At 41.2% G+C, this 24,680-nt stretch overlaps 1 protein-coding gene across 4 annotated transcripts in view; it reads right to left on the bottom strand.

Annotated features, from left to right (window-relative positions):
- Positions 1 to 24,680, bottom strand: part of Osp (myosin phosphatase Rho interacting protein outspread) — a 214,955-nt gene that overhangs the window by 10,599 nt on the left and 179,676 nt on the right. For all 4 annotated transcript variants that reach the window (XM_072000853.1, XM_072000854.1, XM_072000855.1 and 1 more), the window contains exons 4-10: positions 15,153 to 15,341; positions 9,201 to 9,273; positions 8,193 to 8,735; positions 1,939 to 2,111; positions 1,366 to 1,506; positions 1,094 to 1,255; positions 126 to 298 (exon numbers count right to left, since the gene is read on the bottom strand). In XM_072000853.1, coding sequence (XP_071856954.1) covers positions 126 to 298; positions 1,094 to 1,255; positions 1,366 to 1,506; positions 1,939 to 2,111; positions 8,193 to 8,735; positions 9,201 to 9,273; positions 15,153 to 15,341 — 1,454 coding nt within the window. The remainder of the gene's footprint in view (positions 1 to 125; positions 299 to 1,093; positions 1,256 to 1,365; positions 1,507 to 1,938; positions 2,112 to 8,192; positions 8,736 to 9,200; positions 9,274 to 15,152; positions 15,342 to 24,680) is intronic.

Below are 24,680 nucleotides of genomic sequence, written 5' to 3'. Positions count from 1 at the left end.
GCGCTTTAGAGTATGGGAAACGCTTGGAAGAATTTTATAAACAGCGGAGCTGATCAGTTTGGCTTCTAAGAAGTTCATAGGAATCTTTTTCCCGTACTTAATCAATTATATTTCGCTTCACTTACGCAGTAGGTGATTGAGGCGTGTTATCTTGCTGTCCATCTTGACAAACGGTCAGAGAATCGTTGCTACTGTCAGGATCCGGTAAATTGGCAGCCCTCCGAATGGCTGACATCCAACTAGCTCGTATACCGGCGGTGACCGCGGAGAGCACGGTAGATCCTCGATCATCCCAGGCCTTGAAAAACGTGCAACAACCGGACTAGAGCAAATCATCGGATAAAACAGAGCAATACGAAAGCAGGTAACTGAAACGTTATCGTCTATGTGGGCCAAACAGCGGGATACAACGGATGACAGAGATCAGTGACACGAATAAACGAAGAGTTTCAAGATCTGTTCTAGCGTGAAATTGAGTTAGCGACTTTTTCCAGCCACTCCCACCACGGAAGTTAATTCCGGCGATCCAATTGACCAACCAGCCTCCGGCAGATTCATAGTTAATTATAGTTTTCGACGATCTAATTCAACGATTCTTCAATGTTACGTTACGTCCACGCTGAAGCAACAAGGAACTTTTGTCGCTTGTCGTTGCTTCATGTTCCAAACGCTGTTCGACAAATACCAACTTGTGGAGATATTTTGTCCATATCGAAGCCACGTAATCAGAAGAACTTGTCGTTATGAAACATTATGAATCGTTATGAAACATCGAACAACAAACAATAGCTTTTTCAAGAAACATGAAACATCGACAAATAGCTCGTCGTTGTTTTAGCGAAGACGAGGTCTCATGATTTTTCCTGTTACTCATCTCGCGAAGCTACCAGACGCTTAAAAGTCGGTCCAGCTAGTAGACAATGTAAACCAACTTGTTTTGTATTATATCTGCCTCTACGAGGATGAGGAAAAAAGGATGAAAATTGCAGCTCCCGTAAGGTCTGTAACTGGATTTCCGTTGACCGATTCTTTCTTTCGTGCGGAATGTTAATTACCGTAAATCACCGCGTGCAAATCCGCCGGTCACACTCACCACGGTCTGGAATCCATAATTTCTTGCGACTTGAAGGGGCGTGACGGCGGTAACGGTATTCAGATCTATGACACCGTCCATGATACCCTTATCTTCCGCGCAAGGATCACGGTAGTACATGAGACCGCAACCGCGCAACACGAACCAATGCTTGTTCCATTCCTGAAGAATACACCATTCGTTACGTATATTAACCTACATTCGATACTACCGTAAGGTTACACGAGAAATTGTCACGTTTGTGACCTTGTTCATTCACGTTTGTCATATACCTTGTTCAATCCTTGCTTCATTAGCCAGCCTTTCTTGATGTTTAATAAATCCTCGGCAGGCAGATCAACCCTCAGTTCGGACGTAGGAGAATATCTTATCCCGGAAATGTCCAAGCCACATCCGTCTGGATCACCTCTGATCTATAATATCGTATTAACGACGAATTTCTATTATTTTGACTGTTCGTAAAAGACACTTATATCGAAGTTATTTAGAGTCGTGAGGATTTAATCGTCTGCCTTGTCATTAAGTTAGACCAGAGATTGTACATCCTTTATACTTTTCACTGAGTCCAATCCTAGATTTTGAATTATATTCTACATTCTCTATTTTGAGCAATATACCTTTCTTTGAACCTTAATCTATATCTTTTGAGCCCTGTCCTGTACTCTATACTTTGAATGGTAGTATATTTTTCTTTCGGATCTAGTTTATATTTTAAAGCCTACTCTTGACTAATATAGAGCAGAGTAATGCTTCTTTTGAAATCTTAAAAAAGAAAACCCATAACGAATGACGACGTAAAATGACAACTCCAAATCCTTCAACAGGTATAGAAACTCGAGACTCACGAATTTGTCCTGATACGCCGCGTTAGCTGCATCCACCACGTCCCTAGTTGGTTCAGACGTTCTCGGTTTGATCCTCCTGACGCGTGGCTGGGTCAAAGAGGCAGCAATATCCCGCAATTTTCCCTCTCGTTCCCTCTCGTGCTCCAGGAAGATTCTTCGACAGGCGTCATCGTCTGAAGCATACGTCGAATCGTTCACCATTTTCTGCTCCATTCGATAGAGTCATTCCGCGTCTCCCGTTACGAGACGATAATGACAGACTAGCCGCATAATGATCATGATCAAGCAGCAACGTAGCAGCAACAGCGAGAAACGCGTTTCCGGGCTTCTATCGCTCTCTGACTGGCCGTTATCGAAAATGTTCGTCTTTGACTTAACGAATTAAGTTCTTTTCAGTTGGAGTAAAACCTTTAGCATGTGGCGATGTTGCCAAGGCCAGACGATCGCTCGGTTAATTGACTGCCGACTAATTAATAACCCAGTCCCCCTTTCACGTCAACGACCAGGCGAGAACGCTTATCGCCCTCGTTTATCCGCGTTTCTATCGACCCATCACCCATCGAATTCTAACCGCCATTACTATGCTAATAACAGTTTTCTGCCAGCTACCTCTCTTCGTTGCCGTTGACGTTAGAGAGCATGACGTTTTGACAGGGTGGAAACAATGGGGCAGTTTCGGGGAAAATTGGCTTCCAGCGATTCATCGCTCGATGGAAGATTTTACATGTAACGTGCGATGAAGATATTCCACTTTGGTGAAACAGTAAACGAAGATTCTTAAGATATTTGCAAATCGGATGTCTAGAGAAAATTTTCCGTAAAAATTTCCCGCAAGAATTTACGTAATAAAATAGATCGGATTCTTATCAGAAGTTTTAGACAAGCGGAAATAAATATTTGTTAAATACAAACATTTGTACAATATAATTGAGTACAATATTCAGGAAAAATGTTGCATAAAAATGATCGCAAAGGTAGGAATTTCTCAATGATCGTCGATTATTCGTATCGATCGCTAAATTATTCGGACGAATAAAATTAAAAAAATATGCAGATCGCAATTCTAGATTGCACGGCAGCAATTCTGAATTTTACTCTGTTATAAAAGAATTCGCTAAGTGTATCTTCCCAAGTATTTCGTGGATATCTTTGGACAATCGGCGATCGACATAAATCTCAGGAATCACTGGTGAAGCTGGGCAACGGGTTCCTGGACGTTGGTTCGACGCCAATCTAAATGAAATCTACGGATCAGACGGGAGAGCAGAGATCACGAAGCACGCGGCGAGGAGAACCGGTAGATTTTCTCGTAGATTGTGCACACGCAATTACGCAACGAACGGGAAACGTAATCACACCAGGCGAATCCTTTGGAATCGAAGCTAACTATGCCAGTTAGACCCTTATAAATCTCGAACGCCAGATTCTTCGTTCGACGAAGAATGTATTGCTTAATCCTTTTTCCTGCCAATCGGTTGATTCATCGTTTAATGACGAATTTCCGTATTGACGTGTCTATCATGTTTGTTCGGAGTCATTAAGCTAATAGGAGATAATGTCGATCGATGAATTTAGGTTGCAAGAAATAACATTGCTGATTAATAATTCACTCAACCGGTTGAATCAAAGTAGAATACGCCTGTTTATCTTGTTTATTTATGAAGTATCCATTAAGCTGTCTAGTTCCATTTCTTGTTGTCTGATCTATTGAGCAAACGTAAGTACGAGCATCTTTAAGAAGATTCAACTTCGATTAAGAATAACTATGAGAATGATAAATGTATTTAAATTTTGCCCCATCAAAACTCAGTTTCGATTAAGAACTAAATGTTAGAAACGGCTACTTTCATCTCTTCGGTGTAGACAATTGTCGATAAAAAAAATACGCACCAGATATGTATAGCTCGAACAACTGTTCCAGAGAAATTTCTTATAAAGTTAATTAATTTTATGCATTACATCTTTTCTTGTAGAAACGTCAGAAAATATGTATTTCCTCTATTAATAAAATTAATAAAGCGATTCAATCCTGGAAGCCCTGTTAAAACAGACACGCCCCGATTCGAAGTGTTTCTTTGTTAGTACGAAAACATCGTGAAAGTCTTACGAACATAAAATACGTATTGTATAGAGATACGTAAATAATTATACAGAAACATTGTTACAGAGATCGACTATAAAACCTATAAAACAAAAACCTTTCAGAATTCTCAACTGACCCAATTCCAAGAACCTACTAATCTCTTAAACTATCAATTATCCCAATGATTCCTCGAGAACGCCAGTTTTTAGGCTTCCAAGTCCGAAGCCCCGTGTTCGAAACCTTCTACACTCCGTTACTAGTTGAACATCCTTCGCGAACCATCGAGACAAGTTCATCGTCAAGCAGACAGCTGAAAGATATCGTTGTCCACGCGCGTTCGATCGGAATTAGGTTTTTTCACGTTGGGATACGCTAATAAACCGACCGCAAGAAGCTAATTCGATAATGATGCGTGAACAAATTGCAGCGGCTAACGGTGTAAAGTACGCGCAGTTAACGCGAGGCGATTGCACGATTTTTAGAAAAAGATACACCGTTTGCCACAACCGGTTCTTCGTACAATCGACGAAAAATTCACTTGTGTTCTTCTTCTATCGATTAAAACACGGCGCCACGTTTCTTCGTTTGTTTATTCGACGAGATTAACGAAAAATATACGATCATAGAGAGGCGAGAGTATTGCGATAAAAATAGAGACACGTTCCGTCACAAACTAGCGTGTGAATAAAAAAGTTAAGTGTTGCGACCTTTCAACCAGTTGGCGATCACTTAAATCGTAACTGTTCGGTGGGGTCGCGAACCTTGAACGATATTAACGCTCAAGGTGAAGCGTTGATTATGAATTCTAGTACGATTATGATTTTCTTGAACGTTTATTTCGAAGTGTCTTATTCTCTGACTTGTGCTGACTGGTGCTTATATTCCAGGTGTCAGTCTAGGTGGTGTGTTTTCGTCAACGTTTTCTTTTCAGGTGGCAATTTATGTCTGTTCGATTATGCGACTGTCGAAATATCGTGCACATCTCGCAAGTTTCTCGTCGAGGGTTCGTCCCGTTAGTGACATCGTCGCGTGGTCTATTGTCGAGTTCTCAACTGTTATCAAAGTTTATGACACGTTGTTTGCTATTGTAGGGAGTCGACGAGCGCTCAAAATGCGAATTAAATCGTCCACGTGGTCCGAATTGTGAACTTTATGATGTGCAATGTGTAAAAATTCGGACTTGTCGAAAATAGCAGGTGTATTGTCCGTATCGTAAACTCGGGACAATCTTCTACCCTAAACATTAAGAAATTTGCAGAATTTATTGAGACGACTAAACACACGGTTGAAGCTGTTAAACTGACCATAAAGAGCCCTTTACCGTTTCTGACGTTAATAGCTTATGATCCTTCTTGATCATTGTAACTAAGTGGACGGGGAAAAAAGACAGTTGCGGCGCTTCGAAACGGCTGGATCGATGAATTTCTTTCATCAAATATGATTTAACGCCTCTTCTGTACACGATGATGAGGATATTCTTATTGCCTTTTACATGAAATCATTAATCCCAGGTTTTATAATACCTCGATGAATATTGTAAATTACGGTTTGCAATGAAATCTCCTTCGCATAAGATCATGCCATTGAGTTATAGTAATAGTAAACTCGCGCTCGCAAACATAGAAAGTCTTAAATATCTTAATACAAGAAGAATATTTGTAACGAAATACCGTGTTATTGAAAGTACACGTTCAGTTCCTTCAAATTCGGAAGATATTGTCGCCTTACAAGTGTCTTTGAAAATACAATGATTATATTCCCGCAAGTAGGGAAAATATTCGATATTACCTTAAAAAATAAATAAAATAAATTGATACAGAGGAGGATACAGTACGACAACCCTTTTAAGCAAATAAAGCTTCACAGAAAAATTGTCAGGGAATTTAATCGGCGGACAAAACACTCGCTCCGTGTTTGAAGTTGGCGAACACTCGACCAAAGAGTGTCTCTGTCCTCGATAACGACGCGGCGGGCGAAAATTGTTAGCGAAATTAATCAGCAACTCGTGGAGGCTCCCTCGGACGTGATAGGGGATTCCAATTAAACGAGCGAGGGGATTTTCTCTATGTTGTTCCCACCACCGGTATCTCCTACGTGCTTTCCAATCGACGATAAGTTAGCCTGTCGTTTTCAGTGAGCTACGAGCCTTTAATCGCGATATGATTCCCCCTGGCGCTCACGTGGCTACGATTTCTCTGCTTCGTTGCGTTTCTTCGATACAGGTTCCAGCATTAGAACGAATGTCCTGTGTTTCTTGTGTTATTAGAGAATCGTTGGATGTTCCAAGTAAAAGTGAAAGTAACAAGAGGAATAGTTAGTTCGTCGTTTGTACCTTAATAACCATGCTCCTATAATAACAACATTAACTATTTCTCGTATAATATTCGGTTGATTTTCTCGTATTAAAATTTCGTTTTAAACTTTGATTTTGCTCTCCTATTGCAAGTCTTTAAATCACCGATTACATTTGTCTATACCGTTTCAATTTTTATTTCGAAGCTGCTTCGCTCATCCTGCGTTCTGTTCATCATTTTCGACTCAAACGTATTTCTCTAGCAATTAAAAATTATGAAAATAGGAACCGCCTCCTTGCCGCAAAACTTCTTTCGATCGTAAGATTCTACGAAACACTCCCTTTCTATGAAAGATTTTGTGAAACACGTCGTAATTGCGTGTCTTACGCGATTTAACCAGTAATGCACACCTTTGACCTTGTTCGTATATCGCAAGCTTTCGATCCCAGATTCCCGTCGAGCCACTCTTCCTGTCATTAAAACACAAACGGTAGCGAAGCTTCCCATCGAGATTGCACTGTACGATAGAGCAGATAAATGACTGCCAGGGACGAATAAATTCGTGCGGATAGAATCGGCTGGATTTTCACACGGACGGTTCTCTGTTGCGTGGACACGCGCTAACTGTTTTGTTTATGCCGTCAATTGTCACGAGGGAAAATGGGTCAGGTACGATTTAACGCGGTCGCGCGAATCATCGTCGAAGAGAAGAATAGTCGTGGACGACCCAGTTTCCTCGTGCGATTCAATGGGACGTTGTATTGTTGGTTTAAAACCGAATCGCGTTAGCAGATCCGCTTTGCGATCGGGCAACGCAGTAAAATTTCTCTCTAGGTGCACGACCTAATAACGTGGCAATTAAACTCGCGTAAAACCGATTCATAAGCACTTAAATCGGAGAAAAATAATTTACGATAGAGTTTTATGGGAGTGAGACTGTAAAAAAGGAGAAACCACGGTACGAATAATTCGATATATAATTATCGTATAAATTTTCTATTATTTTACACCGACATCAATTAGCAATTTCAGTAATCGTTTAACTATATTTAGATGTCGTTAACGATCCTGCTGTGCCAATTACAGGGATTAAAGCTTCTGCTCGATAGGACCATGAATAAAACTACGCAATCGGCGGTGGGATGAATAAAAGATGCGGTCGTATCTTGTTAAAACGATTTCGACGAGTAACGACTGTAAATGACGATCCGGCCAGATGTTCCTAGGTCTGACTCACCGTGTTTGTCAGGTTGATCAACAGAATAAACACAAGTTTAGATTTACAGGCTACTCTGTGCTTTTTAGTTCACTTGGAAATTCTATGCTTCGGGTATATTCTAGAAAAAAAATCATTCAAAAATACTAAATTTACCCGTTCGTTACTATAGAGCCCTAAGAACGTTCATTCGCCTCGTTAAAAATTCTTCAGCAATTTTTAACAGGGTAAGTGCCCCTAATACCGTTCTCTATCGTAATATTTTGAAAAAGAAGGCGCTGGTAAAAATCGGTATTTTACGTACACGAAACGCAAACAATGTCTCTATCGTTTGAGACTAGTTTGATACAAGGATGTCTCCTATCTCTTTGCTCGAAACTTGATAGACTATATTAGATGCAATTACCTTACCACGAATTTGCATATCATATGCTCGTATGCATTGCATCGCCAAAAAAAAAAAAAAAGAAGGAAAAATTATAAACTTGCCACGTTGTACGGTTCGAAAAAATGGCTCGCTCAGAAAATCTACAAAGCCTGAGAACAACGTGATCGCGATCCATGGATCATTTGCAGCGGGCCTAAGCCAGTCCCGGTGTCAATTCGCATCTCCGACGAGGATCGCGAAACCAAGGCCACCGACATATTCGAGTATACCGACCTAGTTTCTCGCTGGAGCAGGCTGTCCCGGCTCGTTCTCCGTGCTGATTCATCCTGCGTCTAGCCTTGTCCTCCGCTCGAAGCTTGTCCCTGGTCGGAGGAGACGCGCTGCTCGCTGGTTGATCCCTGTAGCTCGATCTACCCTCGTTGGGCACGATCGGTGGCTTCTCTGTCAAGGAACTGCTGCTTGACACGGTCGTTGGCGTCGACGTGGTTGAATACACAGTGCTGGACACGCTTCCATTCATCGACGAAGTGGTTGAGACGGAAGATAGATACGTGGAACCACCGTTCTCCAGGGGTGTGCTGGTTCTTAGAGGCGACAGGTTGCTCGTTCGATGGTCGTTGTTGGTTTCCACGTTCCCATTGCTCATCGTTGCATTGCTGGTGGTGGTTACCACGCTGTTGGTTACCAAAGATGGCGTGGAAGAGAACACTGGTGGACAGAGGTCGGAAGAGACGCTCGTTTCTGGGATCCATGTGTTGCTGCGTGGCTCTGAACGACAGCTGTTGAAACGAGGTCGCGGAGGATTCGGTGTATTGCCTGTAAATGGAGTAATTTTGGTGTTAGATAAGATTTCGATTGACTGGGTTTCGTCTTTGGTAGTTTCCAGAGTTATTCAGACTCTTTCGAGTCCAGGTGGTTGAACGATGTGACAGAGATTGGATTTTTATCGCGTGATACAGAACGGGAGTGTAATAATATCTCGAATGGCGATATTTTAGTATCTTAATAGTATCTTCGTAATTTCGTACAAAGAAAATTAATTTAAAGATCGATGACAGTCGATTAATTATTCTTTAAAGGAGCAATCTGCATTTAATTTATGCTTAAGTGGCGCCGCAGAACATTCATTTAACATCGTCGAACTCTCGAATTCAATTAACCGCTCCATTGAAAATAAAAACGTATCAAGCGTCTGTCATAAGCAAAACGTATTTCGCAACTTAGCTTGTACGGACCGATCGATTCGAACTCTGTTAAAAGAAAACATTATCAATTACTTACTTCTGATCGTTGGAGTGACTTGAAGAATGGTAGTCTGTCCACCGGGGAACGTCGCGTTCCTCTTATGTCGGCCCTGAAAGTTATTTCAACTTCGATTAACCGTTTGTTCTCTAATTCTTCGGCAATCAACCACCCACGACCAAATCATTTCATCGACATCGATCGATCAACGTTGAAAGACGTAAATTTCAGCTTTCTAACTTTAAAGTCTCGTGTATCCCGAGCAATGGTACATTTATAACAGTAAGAACTTTATGTAGCAGTTAATTTAAAACGATAAACTCTTCGTAAAGAATTTTTTTCTTTGGAAATTCAATACTAAGACTTCGACGTCGACCGATCCTTCAAGTATTGGCGTATTTTCTCACCGCGTATAGAGGGCACACTTGCGTCGATTAAAAATCGCTAAAAAAATAATTGTTATCTTCTCGCGAGTCAGACGGACGTCGCGACTCCATGGTGGAATGTCGTAGAATTTGTACGTGGGCGACGGTACGAGGGCAGGCGTGTGCACGACCAGGTCGCGGTAGGCGGCCGCAATAACGGCAGATAACAGCGAGCCTGATAATATTCCGCGAGGAATACGCTCTTCTCGCCGTGCATAATTCATAAGTCCGCGGCCCGTGTACCGGCCAGTGCCAGACAAATGCGAACACGGACGATTCAATCGGTCCTACTAAAGCAAGATCTTCTTAGAGACTCGATCTTTCGATAGAGGAAGAGGATTTCAACGCGTATGTATGCTTATCGGGGATGTTTCGATTATGATAAAGGAGTTGGAGGGATTCGTTAATACGATCTTGCTCGGGAAATAGTTTTCAGATTAATCTCGCGAATGAAAAATAGTAAAATGTGAACGTAATCTTTACGGTAAGACAAAGATGAAGTAATGCAAGGTATAATTTGAATAAACTTTCTACAGTCGATATATTCGAATTGATACAATATATGATCACTGTAATAAAGAGTCGAACGATAATTATAATTGGATATTTGGATCTTCTTAAAATAATTTACTACCTAGAAATATTAATGAACCGATGATTAACAAATTATGGATTACAGGCTTCCACTGTATAAACGATTTTTACGATTTTACGTAATTCGTAAAATTCTATCGATTTCATTGTTACCAAACTTATTGACGCTTCTAAAATCCTGCCAATAATGTTAATGCAATTGTGCAAGAAGCTAATAACTAGACGATCTTGGGAAAATAAATCCCACAGAAAGCAATCCTTTTCTCGTCTCAGAAATCTCCTACACGACGATCCTTAATATCCCGATAATCGATCCTTTCGAAATATCAAATACGAATACTCGATCAAATAATAGAAACGATCAAAGAAACCAACCTCCCTGTCACTTACCCCTTCCAATCTACTTTCCTCTCAATCCTCGAAACATTTCGCTGAATTAACCGAAGTCTTACTCGATCTAACAATCGGACAGGTGACTTAGCGATCTTTTTGCCATCGAAACGCGAAATAGACGTCGTGCAACATTTTATTTCGTATCAAAGGACTGGAGTTGCCTTTACGAGAGGCGATCAGCGAAGAGAGGAAATAAGAGGCCCGTTTCCTACGCGCGTTCACCAGCTTGTACGATCGTGTTGGCGTACGTATATGTCGCCTTGGCCTCTTAAACGTAATTGTACGTCTACACCGAGCTGCAGGTCCGCGCAACGACGAGCCGTTTCCATTTGCCGATCGATCATTTCTTGCGTAACGGATTTGATGCGAACAATACGCCAGGGACGATCGATCGATCGCGACGCCACATTGGCGACGATCTTATAATCGAAAGATGCCCCTTTCAGGATACCGATGGGTCATTGGTGTTGAGGTCGTATTTAGATGGCAGATACGATTGATATTTTGTTGGTAATTTCCAATCGTGATCGATGATCGATCGATCTTTTTACTTTGCGTTCTGTAATAACTATGTAGCTTAGATGTTACGTGAACGTGATTATGTTTTTTAAACTTGATTTTATCTATTCATCGGTGTTTCGTTTGATTTTCTTACCCTGTCATTCTTCTAGCGTTAACGAACCTACGTATTTACAGCAATTGTTAATTCCTAGGTTTCTAACTAAAGTAAAAGTAATTCTTCTTCTGATGATTAAAAAATCTTCTATTAAATCTTCTATTAAAAAATTTTCTAATCAGAAAGGATCGAAGATTCCAAATTGTTAGCTCCTAGGTTTCCAGTTAAAATAAAAATTGCGTCTCGAGTTACGTGGCATCTTAAGAAATTAATAGCATCGATCATATCGTAGTTGAACTTTGCCAAAGTATCTGTATCCTTTCAACTTCGACGATACGAGATATTCAAAGTTAAGAATATTCGTATCGCCAATCACGAGTCTAAATATTCCTCGAAATTCGCACACAGGCGAACAACCATAAGAATAATTCGTACGTTTAAAAGCCTCGTCTGATTTTTATCTCGCCGAGGAGAAGCTACTCTGCCATCGATCATTTGTTGCACAACGCGCCATTGTCGAGAGCCTAAGTAACGTGGCAAAATGACGGTCTCCCGACGACAGGCTACACGATTCTCGAACGGGCGCCTTGATCTATCGGGCGATCGCGAAACGCGTAGATCACGCGGTAGATAACGTCGACCAGGCTCTTTTACCGTTTCGACGTCGGCGTTAATTCATCGATATCCGCGTTTTCAAATATTCGCCGTAGCGAAGAACAAGTTTGAACGTTCGCGCGGCGATTATTCGAGACAGTCAAAGGAATGAAAGAGATATGACATTAAACGGGGAGGAAAAATCGATAAAAGAAGCGTTGTTCCACTTTAATTCCATAATTGTTCCTGCGAAGCATAATACAGTTGAACATGCAATTCTTTCGTCGTGTGAACATTCATCGTTGCATTAGGTTGTCCGAAAAGTACCCTTCGTTTTATAAGGAAATAGTAGATGCACAACATTTTTTGTTTCATATTATTTTATTGAATTATGTTTGATCCATTTTACTCTATTACTACAAAATGAATCATACATAAATCCATAAAATAAAAAATAAAATAAAAAATGTTGTGCATCTATTGTTTCACTTATGAAACGAAAGAAACTAACATCGTCACAAGTAGAACCAAAATTACAGCTAAAGTCGACAGTAAAAATATAAAAATCGACAGTCTGAGTTCTATAATTGCTTCGAAAACTCGAATCGATAAATTCGCACCTCCCAAACTTCGTCCACGGGAAACAAACCCCGCGACACACACCCACAGCTGTTCGGCGTCGAATCACGCGCAATTAAAATTAATTGAATCAATCTGAACACCAAGGCAATCCCCCATCATGCTCGTGAATCCGCTCTGAATACCTGTCAGTGCCTGACCTCCCTCTCGATCGTTCGAGAATCGGATTGAATCGTCGCTGTTCACGGATTAACAAACAACCGGCGATCATCCGGCATTGTTGCGCTGTTACCAGCCGGTCACGAGCATAATCGGCTCTATTCCCTCGAACGACGATAAGAAACCAGCGAAGAACTCTGGCGAGGCACGCGGAACGATCGAGTGAATCGCAGAAAAGCGGCAATCGACGCTTGGCTACGGTGCAGTTTTGCCCAACGCGGCATTATTTCGCGCAGTAACGAGCGTGACGCGGCGACAGCGCGCGCTAATGATCGAGCATTATCGCACTTTTGTCAGACTCGTTTCTTTTCTCATCTCTTTCCCGTGCCCGCCTCGTTTACCTGTCGTCCGCTTTCGCTCGTTCCGCGTCCAGATTAACTGTACGAGCTCGAACCGCCGCACCGATTCTCCGACGATAACCGAGAATTAGACGTCTGTAGTGGTCTATCCGATTTCTATACGTGTTGCTCGATTCCTATGGTTAAATATCGATACGGTTGCGATTGTTGGATGGACTGTTGGAAAAGAGAGTAGAGTTGGTGGGATTTTTGTTTGGCGCGTAAAGGGGTTGTGGATGGGCAGGTAGATCGATCATCGAGATACTCGTAAATTATAATCGGTAATTGGGGTATTGGAAATAAGATAGTTGGTTATAATAGCAAGGCGTGAATAAGACGAGAATTTCATTGATAAGGATTTATTATAATAGAGATAAATTTGAGAATATCGAGAAGATAAGAATAAGGGTTGAGGATTAATCGGCAAGTTGATAGGTCGATTAACTAGATACCTATAGTAATTGGAATATTGGAAATTCTATCGAGATAAATTCGTTAATGGAAATTTATTATAATAGAGACGAAGTTGAGTACAGTGAGAAGATAAGAATAAGGACTGTCGTGGATTTATCGTCCGATTAAACGATTGATTGGCGGCTATATATACGTATAGTAATAAATTGCAAACGTAATTGGAGTGTTGGAAACTCCATCGAGATAATTTCATTACTAAGAATTTATCGTAATAGGGATAAACTGGGAGTTAGAGTACCACTGAACAGGTACCGCTTCCGAGAGGTCTGCAATTAGAAAGATACGTAGTGGAAGAAGGTTGTCTATTAAATCGGTACTAAAACATTCGATTATTTGAAATTAAAAGAAATTAAAGTAAAGACAATCCTTTAATAAGAATAATACGCTCCTATTAGAGTCAACCATTAAATCGCTAATAAGAGAACTTTCACCCCGCTTTTGAACCTACCCAGTCGTTAAATAGCCCAATCAAAACGTTTCATTCTATCGTTAACAAAGCCATAATTAGCTACCTTAGCCCTTTAGAACGCCACGTGACTTGAAAATTACATGTACTTTTCGTGTGTATTTTTTTGCGTTCTCAGTTAAAATTATATTACACAACTGAAATGATGATTATGTACTTCGAATCGAATATGGCACGGAACAAAGATGGGCTTAGTTTTCTGCAGTTACATAATATAATAGCGTTACCTACATTGGTCAGAAAGTTTGAAAACACGACAATTACTCACTACGGAAAAAACATCGTTACATGAAACGTAAAAGATTTTAATAATCACGAAGGACCTCTCTGATTTCGATTGGGAAATACAGGATAGAGGAATTCGCGTAGGCGCGGAAAATCCGCGGGCGGACACGTTTGTCGCGATTCGTTTGCCGCGAGAACGCGAACGTAGTTTCGTGCGTGCGATTATTAAAGCTATTTCCGCCGGTGAGACAAGTCGACGCGACTGGTATTACTGCGCGCGAAACAAGCATGACGCAGAAGGATGTAGTAATGATTATGCGAGCACCGCAATCAACGAATGACAGCGGCCTCGTCGCGTCAGCGTCGCTTCTTTTTCGCGTTGGACCACGCGACTCGTGAAACGTGTAATTCGCGATTCGCCGCTTCTCGAACCCACCACGGCTTATTTGCCAATCGATGGCAATTAAATGTAGCTCCACCGAAATTTCCGATGGAATTTCATTCGCTTCAGAAAGATCCTTCTGTTTTCGTCACTTAAAACACTGAACATTCTTTGATATATATAAATTGCAGGGTTTACATCGGAAACAATCCATGTTCATACTACTGCATCATCTATAATTTGTAACAGCCCGGTAGTTTTAATTTCGTCTAAATACATTTCAATTTTGTCGAACAAACGTTCGTTCCACGAGTGTAATAGTAATTATATAATAGAACTATTAGGTTGGCAATTGGAAACATTACCAGCTAATGACAAAATCCGCAATCACTGAGTTGTCAATCCAATATATTCGATGAAATCATGAAGTTCGAAGAGAGAAATTATTAATTGGCCATTTTGGCTGTTCGATAGTTCTAACATAAAGAATACGATATTCTGTTTCCATTATGCAGATAATTTTGTATTTCTTACTTTCAAATTTACCAATTTCAGTGACGATTATGGAATTAGAAGCAACTCGATACACCTGGGCTAAAAGTGTTGTATTCGAATCACATTGTGTAAAACGACGAGTATAAATCAGCCAATGCTCGTATTACGTGTAATATATTTTTGAAGCAAACCTTGTTCCTCGAGTAGACTTGCAGCACATCGGCCCACCATCTGGTTTCCTCGCGGCACGTGCCTTTTACGAAGGTAACACCTTCCGGCGCGGTGATCGCGAGGCTGTAAGGATGTCCAGTGATGTCTTCGGCTGCAGCGACCTCCAACACGCGGGTCATGTCGATCCTCGCTTGAGGAACCGTCTCTGGCTGCAACAGAAACGTCACGTAACTCGTTAATCATCTATAAATCTCTTTTATATTCGTCTAGCAGCTGGCAATTTCGATTCGACGACCAGCCGCTGATTTAATCGAATAATGTGATCGTTTAACAACGAACAGCGCGACCACGAAACGTTCTATTTCTCAAGAACGCGCGACGAAGACCTAGAAACACAGAAATGCCAACCGGGTCAATTGAGATGCAATTTAATCACTATCTGGAGCAACGTTCGTTCTCCATCGATAGGAAGCAATTAAAACGTCGATCGGCCATTGATCGTATGTAAATGCGGCGATATTTCGAGGAACTGTCAGTGGCTTGGATGGTTCAATTAAGGGTTTCATTGAACGTTTTCCACAGCCTCGAATCAGCTGCTCCACTTTGTTTCGATTAAGAACGCTCTTTAAAGGTCAGGTGGAAGTACGCTCGATAACGCTTAAGAGCATCTGCTTTAGTTTAATCGACTTAAACCAGTGAGCGATAATTGGAAATTAAACGAGCGAGCCGCGAATGCTCCTTGAAAGATATTAATTCCTCAACGAAATAAAACATGTCTAATTCTAATCTGTCTAGTGTCTTAATAATTCTAACGTGAGAAGATTTTACTTATCTCTATCGGATATTTAGAAACTTTTGGCCTTTCTTAAACACATAATCTAATAGTAACTCACAATTGGACGCATTAAAGTCTTATTGGATCAATAATTTGAAAAGTCTCAGATTTTCTAACAGAATTTTTTAAAGATTCGATCTTTAAGCGGTGAAGATAAATGAACAAAGTAGCTAAATATTACAATAAGTCACATGCTCAAGCGCAACCGGTTTCCCTTCGACAAAACAGCGAATTAAACAACGGTGTTCCCTTCTTAATCGATGGAGCAACTACCAGGAAACATCCAAGCTAAACATCCAAGCTTTTTACCGTTCGTTTTCGACTGGTATCGCGAGCCAGTGTACCGAGCCGAAGCTAAACGACCGAGAAAGACAGACGTTCGGAGCAGAGAACCAGGTTTCACCGTAATTTCGCGTTTATTTGTTCACCGTGGCGTACGCGCGTCCCGCAACGCGTTTTATTGCAAACAGGATAATTTAGTGCGCCGTATACAGGCGACAGTAAAAACCGCGTGACAGCGTGGCAAGGTGGAACGAGTAAAATCCAGCCATTGCCACTTTGTCGCCGATTTCGGCCGCCACGGACCGGAAACGTAGATTTCCCATCGGCTTCACTATTCCGCCAGTCGTAAAAGCGTCACTTCCCGTGGAATAACGTCGCGATTACTGCCAATTCTCGCCTCGTAAAACAAAACTGACAACTGCGAGGTCATTTCCACCTGGAGACAACTCGGTACTTAGGTAACTTCTCGATACAGTAGGATATTCGTGTCGAAAAGTTGATCGATAGACGATTTCGACAATTTTGATTCGTTTCCAGCAAGGATTAAATCGATCGGAATAGCGATAAATCGAATTAACTTTATCAAGAAACGAAATATTTTGTCTTCTTTAATTTTTGTGCAAGCGAACCCTGAAGATATAGTAATTGGTTATAAGAGTATCGCTTAAGGGTTTCATGATCATTTTTAGAAATATACTAATAGTTTACTGTAGGATTTATTTATTTATTTAGAATGGATTGAACAGGAAACGATGGTTATTTAACGTGAACTAAATACAGTAATGTGCTATAACTAAGACAATTAAATGGTTAATTTACAACTCTCGTCATCACGGGAATCATCCTCCTCGACAACGCTAACAACACTCTGATTTCTCAACTCACGACTGACTGTTAATTCGTCTTTCTCCCTTAAGCATCCCTTTGTCTTTTCTCATAGCCTCACCACGTACCTGTTCCGCGACCGTCAGCGACGATGGTCACTAGACCTTTTTTCCGCGTAATCGTTTGACCGAAGGACCGACCACGCATCGATGGGCCGTTCGGTCCATTGTAGTTTCCAGACTCTTTTGGCCTGTCGGCATTTAGGCTTTCTCGCAACATTGTTTGTGGTTCACCCGATAATTCTTAAACAGTCTGTCCACGATACTACATTACTATAGATTTTATCTCATTTACGAACGATCGATTTTTATATCACTGCAGAATAGAATAATAATTGTGCAATTTTCCTAGAAATGACCGATACATAAATAATCTGATAAAATAGAATAATACAACCGAATACCATCGTGACCAACTGTATTCGTGTATTGTTTATTTAAAAAACTGTCTTGCTTATTCTACATAAAAATAACCGATTAATTGAACTGAAAGTGATTTGTATACAAAACCTATGCTGTTCAACATTTCCATATGTATATTATCTCATTGTTTGTTATCCAGCTAGTTTGATTTGTCGATGCAAAAAAAATAGCAAGAATCTTTTCAACTAGACTTTTTTATGTTTTACATTTGGACTCCCCAAAGTTGCTATTTACTAGGAATCTGAGAGGAAAAGTTTCGAATTGCTACGGATATTTCGATTTATTGACTAGAGTAACATGTGGATGAATTATTACAGGTTGCGCAAACTTTTTCAATGGATATCTTGCCGAGCTGATACGAGTGATTGGTAACCAGGGATGTGTGACTGCTCTCATTAATCGCGTTATTTAGGTTATCGAACGACTGGATGTTCTTTGAATGTTAGCATCGAGGAGGATGCTGTTCCTGATAAGTCTGTGGAATAATTATACGCCTGAGAGTATCGAGAATCCGAGCAGCAATAATGTATCGAGATAAAATTCTACATAATCCTTTTCTATACTTACCAATCTCCGTATGATCGCTTTGAAGATACCGAAATAAAGTCGGGTTTCGATAATATTCCATTTTGTCTAGATATCCACATCTGTTCCCAACTATTATACAGCTCATATGTACTTAACGCAACCTAATCTCTTGAAGAATATCGACACATGTATACGTTTAGCTTCTCTTTACTTCGAAATTAATTTCAAAGAATTTAAGCAACATTATCGCGAATAAATATTTTTGACTGTATAACATTCTTCCATGAATGGTTAATTTCAATATTCAATGGTCCTCGTACACCGTAACATCGTATGGCAAAGAGATTTCTATAGAAATAAAGTCGAGTTTCGATAATATTTCATTTTGTATAAATATCTACATCTGTTCCCAACTATTATACAGCTCATATGTTCTTAACGCAACCTAATCTCTTGAAGAATATCGACACATGTATACGTTTAGCTTCTCTTTACTTCGAAATTAGTTTCAAAGAATTTAAGCAACATTATCGCGAATAAATATTTTTGACTGTATAACATTCTTCCATAAATGGTTAATTTCAATATTGAATGGTCCTCGTACACCGTAACATCGTATGGCAAGGAGATTTCTATAGAATTAAAGTCGAGTTTCGATAATATTTCATTTTGTATAAATATCTACATCTGTTCCCAACTATTATACAGCTCATATGTACTTAACGCAACCTAATCTCTTGAAGAATATCGACACGTGTATACGTTTAGCTTCTCTTTACTTTGAAATCTATTTCGATCGAAATAAAATCACACTGAATATTACCACTGAAGTTTAATATACTCGTCACGACCGAGGCTAATTAAATATCACTTTTATAGCAAACAAGTGACACACTTTGCTTTGCGAAATATCGTTGTTTCATACATTGATAGACAGATATAATATTCCAAATAAGATACAGCTTATTTCGATAAGCGACAGATCTTTTATAAATGTTAGGTCGCCCGAAAAGATTCTTTCGTTTTTTAAGGAAGTAACGGACGCGCGACATTTTCCGTTTTATATTATTTTATCGAATTACGTATGATCCAGTTTGTTCTATCAAAATGAAGATCATAACGTTCGACGGATTAGGTTTCATGTTTGTATAAAGATGCGTCGTTGTAAAAGACGCGTCTGTGAAAGGAAAACATTTTTCGGACAAGTTAATAGTACGCGCAAAGACCCTAACGAATAACTGTACGTACATATTATTTCTCAAAAGAATAGACGAAAATCGCGTATTTCTTTGGCCTCGATAGATTCTGCTTTTCTATCCAGCCAACGTTAGCCATAAATATTCATGAGCAACGCCGCTCGAGATAAAATAGCGATATTTTAGCGTAGAACTAATCGAGAAAACAGAGCATCGTCGATATTTCCAATCGATTACCCGTTGTCGACTACCGGTTGCGATCGAGAAAGATGAGAAAAAAACGGAGCTTCCTTATTGGCCATAGAAAGTTGCCAGCTTAGACGAAAGATCCGTGAAAACGACGTCGTGAAATCCAGCGACGACCGCGATTCGCGTAGCAGGATCGTGTAATCGTCCGCGGAGAAGGAAGCCGGAGAAGAAAAAGGACCAGGGTGACCGTGGAAATCGCTCGGCTTTTAAAACCGAACCGTTCGTGACTGCGACAAAGTATCATCTCGAAACGGCGATTATCCTTTCGAACGCGATTGACGTGGCCGGTAACGTGGATAGCCGGCGTTCGACGTTGAAAACTGGCCGCCAAGATGAAACGAAGGAAAGTTGAAAAGGGTTCTTCGTGAAGGATCCGGGATCGAGGGGAATCGAAGTTCGATGGAGAGGTAGTTATGCCGTCCCGTTGAATTCAGATCGTACGTTTGATTGGCATGGAGTATCCGTGCTTGTTATCGAGTAAACTGTGGTGAATGAAAAAAAAAAGAAAAGGAAGAGAAAGAAGGAGAAATTTTGCGTAAGCGAAGTCGTGAATTCACAACGACGAAGTCTCTTTTAATCCTTTGAACTCCAATTTTTGTCTGTTTCTTTGATAATTATCCGATGATTCAATGGCGCGTCACAGATACTCGATATAATACTAGGAAGTACGTACTGTTTTTAAAGACTCACGATTTCATTCGTCAATTATGCTGGCAAACTGTCTGCGTACAATTCTTCCTGAACGTGGCTTGCGCCTGGAAGCCCAGAGTAACGATGCTCCTTGCAATTATATTGCATATTGTTATACGTTTATAGGGAATTCAAAGGCGCAGAAGAAACAGAATGCACACAGTATGCAGAAATAGAAACATATTCAAAGTGAACTATTTGTTATAAGATTTAACGAGTAAGGTAAATCTGTACGTATGTTTCATTTCCTTAGTTTAGGTCTCAACAAAAATACGATACTGCGGAAAAATTCGCAATCTACGTATAATAATGCAAAGTTGTCGACTAATTGTATGAAAACGGCAGAATGTATACTTTATATTGGGAAAGGGTTAAAGAGTATCATCACCTACTACCGTAACAATCCCAACAATTTCTCCGCCGGGCAAACATGGTACATAAAATTCCTCGTTAACGTTTACAACTCATTCCCCACTCCAAGCGAACTAACCTTAAATAATAAAAATAAAAATAAAATGCGAGTCGCATAAAACGAAGAAACACAGCGATCGAAAAGATCGGAGGACGACTAGCGACTGTCCGTTAAGGCCGAAGAAACATCGCGAGGGTTACGCCTTAAATTATCCCGGCCGGTCGTTTATTCGGCGAGCAGAAGTCGCGTCGCATCTCAACCAGGGGGGGGGGGGGGGGGGGAAATTTGTTAAATGTAGATTTTTGCGCGTTCGAAGCAGTTCATTAGCCTGCTCTCGCGATAAAAGAGGCTGGTAACGGTAAAGGTTCGTCAGCGACCTCCTATACCGCTTAATCAAGCGACGCGCGAGGAGTAAGATTCGTCGTCGCGCGGGTTAACGCTTTAGTCCGCTATGTTGCAAAGTTCCTATTAAAAATGTTAAAAGTTAAACTTTTTCTCCGGATTAATATCCGATTCCTTTTCGTAGGATGCTTTCATCTCGATCAAGAAGCAGCATATTTCTTACATCGTCTTACATCGAGATACTCGACGCTTTTCCTGCTTTCTTTTGCTCCTCGAATTTAACGATTATATTTATCGGTCTATGCGATCATGACTTTTATCAGACAAATTAATTCTTCTGTCAATTTACTGTAACATCAAGCGCAAAAATTGACCGCATCTAGTTTCTATTTATTCAAAATATCCTTTTTTTTTTTAATGAAAACTTATAATATTGTGCAACACGACGAATATTTTATAGATCGATCTATAATATGATCGTTGATTTAATATCAGTATCGACTTCGATAATGACAAAATGCGATATATCAGACAAAAGTTGAAGGTTTTGAACGTTAAGGGACGAACGCGCTGCTATTTGCACGACCTGAACACCGAAACAGAAGAAGGAAGGAAGGAGAAAAAATATGGAATTTCGCGGTTAAAATTCAGTAAAGGCGATCGTGTTTCGAAACAGCGAGCACGACGACGCGGACACATTTGTAAAATGTAAATTTTTCGCGTGCACGCGAGTTGGCGCGGTTTGAGAAATGTATGGACACGGAAAAGGTGAACGCGCGAGTGAACCAGTCGCGGGAAGCAGTTCGGAGAGTAATGTCGTTGTTTGCACGAGTTGGATGAAAAATCACGGATGGCCCGAACCTGTACGTTTCGAGTTACATACGCGTTTCTCGTTGAGAGACCTGTAATTTTGAATTGTTGCGACTGTCCACTTTTTATACACATCGAGGATGCGTTTAACGAACGAAGCTTGGCTGGAGAACGTAATTAGTTGAGAAGTTTCAAGTAGCGTTCAAATTGTGAGCGCTGCACGAGAGATCGAATGCCTTCGCGAGCTCGCACGCATACTTCGCATATTCCTTGTAATAGATCGATTCTCTTTCACCACCTTTCCTGGAAAAACACGTGGCAAGGCTGGCGTCTGACGAGATGAATTTCACTCGGGTGCTCGTGGCAAAAACATCGAAATTTGTTTTCATCGGCATGGAAAAGGAATCTGCAGCTGGAACTCGCTAATCCGGTTAACCAACTGCCTTTGAACACCGATAGTAAATCTCGCGGTGAAATAACACGAGCGACGTTGTTTGATCGAAACAAGCGTGCCGTTTAGACTCCGTCGCTAGATCGGCCAGGCCCCCGACCACGAAAACGTACGATCGAACGTGACCAATAAAATCCGCGATTTAGAAATGACCGACGAAATTCCAGTCGGGTCCCGGAGTGTCGAGCACGCTACGGCCGCCGTCTTACTTTCTATTATCCGCGTTCTTGCCACGGCTGAATGGAGACCGTACAATTAAGTACACTTGACGTTCGTACACGGCGATCCATGAAACGTCCAACGCTCCCGGTTCGGTCCGCTTTGTTGCACGGCGGCTACAATTTGTTATTTGTTTATACAGCGTCGCACCGGCCGCGAATATTTGCGAGCGAGTGCGTGGGAGGCGTTCAGGCAAACCTACGATAAAATGGTGCGCAGCCACGTACTTCCACGTTGCGTAAACTTCGAAAGTTGTATAGAGACTTCGAATAAAGCCAGGGATCCATCGGAAAGCCAAGCTAAACTGTGCTGCACAGGTTTTAGCTTTTAACTGGGAACTTTAGCTGGGAATGGTTCCGTATAGGTATATTTATCCAAGCAAACATTTACAAACTCGGCATTCCATAGCGTAGCGTGGCTTAACTTTTCGGTGGAACATCGACCAAAGGAAATATATCGCGTTTTACTTTCTTCGAAGCTAACTTAACAGGTGGAACGCGGTTTGAACACCTACTCTAACATTTTTCTGAAATCTTGCGCATTATATACCTACTCATCTAAAGTCAGGAAGATTCTAGGACTGAAAATAAGACGAAAATGAAGAAGAAAATTGCCAAGAAGAATCCAAGCAAGCGAAAATCCTACCAAGTTAAAAGATCCCTGTGAAGCTTTCTGTTTCGTAAGGCATGTCGCGTTTTGGCGACGCTACGGTGGATTCGACCGTTCCGCATCGGTATTCGCTGCAAACTGGCTTTCGGAGGCCTTCGACGCGTAGCTCGAAAACGGCGAAACGTCCAGCACAACCTAGCGATCTTGTTCAGTTAAAACGAAAAAGAGAAAGAGCCATGCAAGGACAGGAGGTTAATTAAAACAACGATTTATTCCCGCTTTAAATTAAACAGACCGCTCTCGAACGGATCGTCTCTGAGTCTCAAGACGACTTCCGGTTGGCGGCAATCAGCTTCCGGCAGCCTCGAGGATCGACGTCGAATCCAGCCAGGGAAGATCGAGCAATTATTGCCAGAAAAGGAATGGATAGAGGAGAGGAGAGGCTAGGGTCGGCATAAAATCCAAGATATATTGAGTGGAGAGCGGCACGAGCCTCTATTAAGCCGCCTCTCTTGGTTCCCATGTGCTCCACATAGTAGCGAACGGGATTATACCTGTGCACACACGATCACGGAGACGGTGTGTCCACCAAGAGCGATACATCATGGTCCGTGTCCGGCCGTTATGTATACGAGACCGCCCTGCTCCGCGTTTTTGTTCATACGACGTATTTATTAGCGCGGCACCGGCGTGGCTTTCTTTCAGGACACGCTTCTTGATTTATCTCGAACGACCGCTTCGGAATGTCCATTAGCACGCCAGGCCAGAGGTTCGGGTTCCTAACGAGAGAAATTTCGCAGCAATTGACAGTTTAATGGTGCGAATATTTGGAATTTGATCGGGTTTAAAATACGTTGCTGGAAACGAGTGGATAAGGAACCCTTAGAAGTTTGGAGGAGGGATGGGTGCGACGAGGGTGGAGGGTTGAACGTATGATACGGGAAATGAAATTTAGTTGGAGGAAGTTTAAAGGCATTTGAATGCATAGAACATAGTGTCAATTGGGAGAGTTATTAAAATTTAAGCACGATTTTGTGGGTTTCGTCGACTTGGAGAGAATAAAAACGAGTGAACGAGTGACGCAATGAAAAGTTTGGAATAGGGGAGCAGGGGTGTAAAATAGAGCAAATGGAGCAAATTGGAAATCGGTAATTTCAGAAAACGACGAGTAAGAAAGAAGAAACTGTCCTAAAAAGCAAAAGAAACACAGAGGGAAGAAATACAACGAGGAAAAGGTGCAAACGGGAGAATAAGTAGCACGAGCAATCGCCGTAAAAGAAAGAATCTCAGAATATGTCGTAAAATTAAAAAAAAAAAAAAAAAGGAAGATACATAAAAGAAAGAGGAGAGGGTAATGATACAAGCGGGAAAAACGTGTAGCGAACAAGGTGGCGACGAGCAAGGCGTGTAAAAAAGGGAACGAGCAACCGAATGATGCGACCAGGTGGAATGTCAAAAATAAAAAGATATCTGGTTGGTCCAGGCGTTCGAGGATGCGCAAGATCTGGTACCTGGCTACATCGTGACCCGGTTGCAGTGTCCAGAGTGTACCAGAACGGAGATAAGATCCGCGCTACTTATGTAAAACACGAGTCGTCGCGCCCCGTGGCGGTCTCTT

This window comes from Bombus fervidus, chromosome 3 (assembly GCF_041682495.2).
Source record: "Bombus fervidus isolate BK054 chromosome 3, iyBomFerv1, whole genome shotgun sequence".
Lineage (NCBI taxonomy): Eukaryota > Metazoa > Arthropoda > Insecta > Hymenoptera > Apidae > Bombus > Bombus fervidus.
Note: the sequence above shows the minus strand (reverse complement) of the source record. Positions and strands in the feature narration are given on the sequence as shown.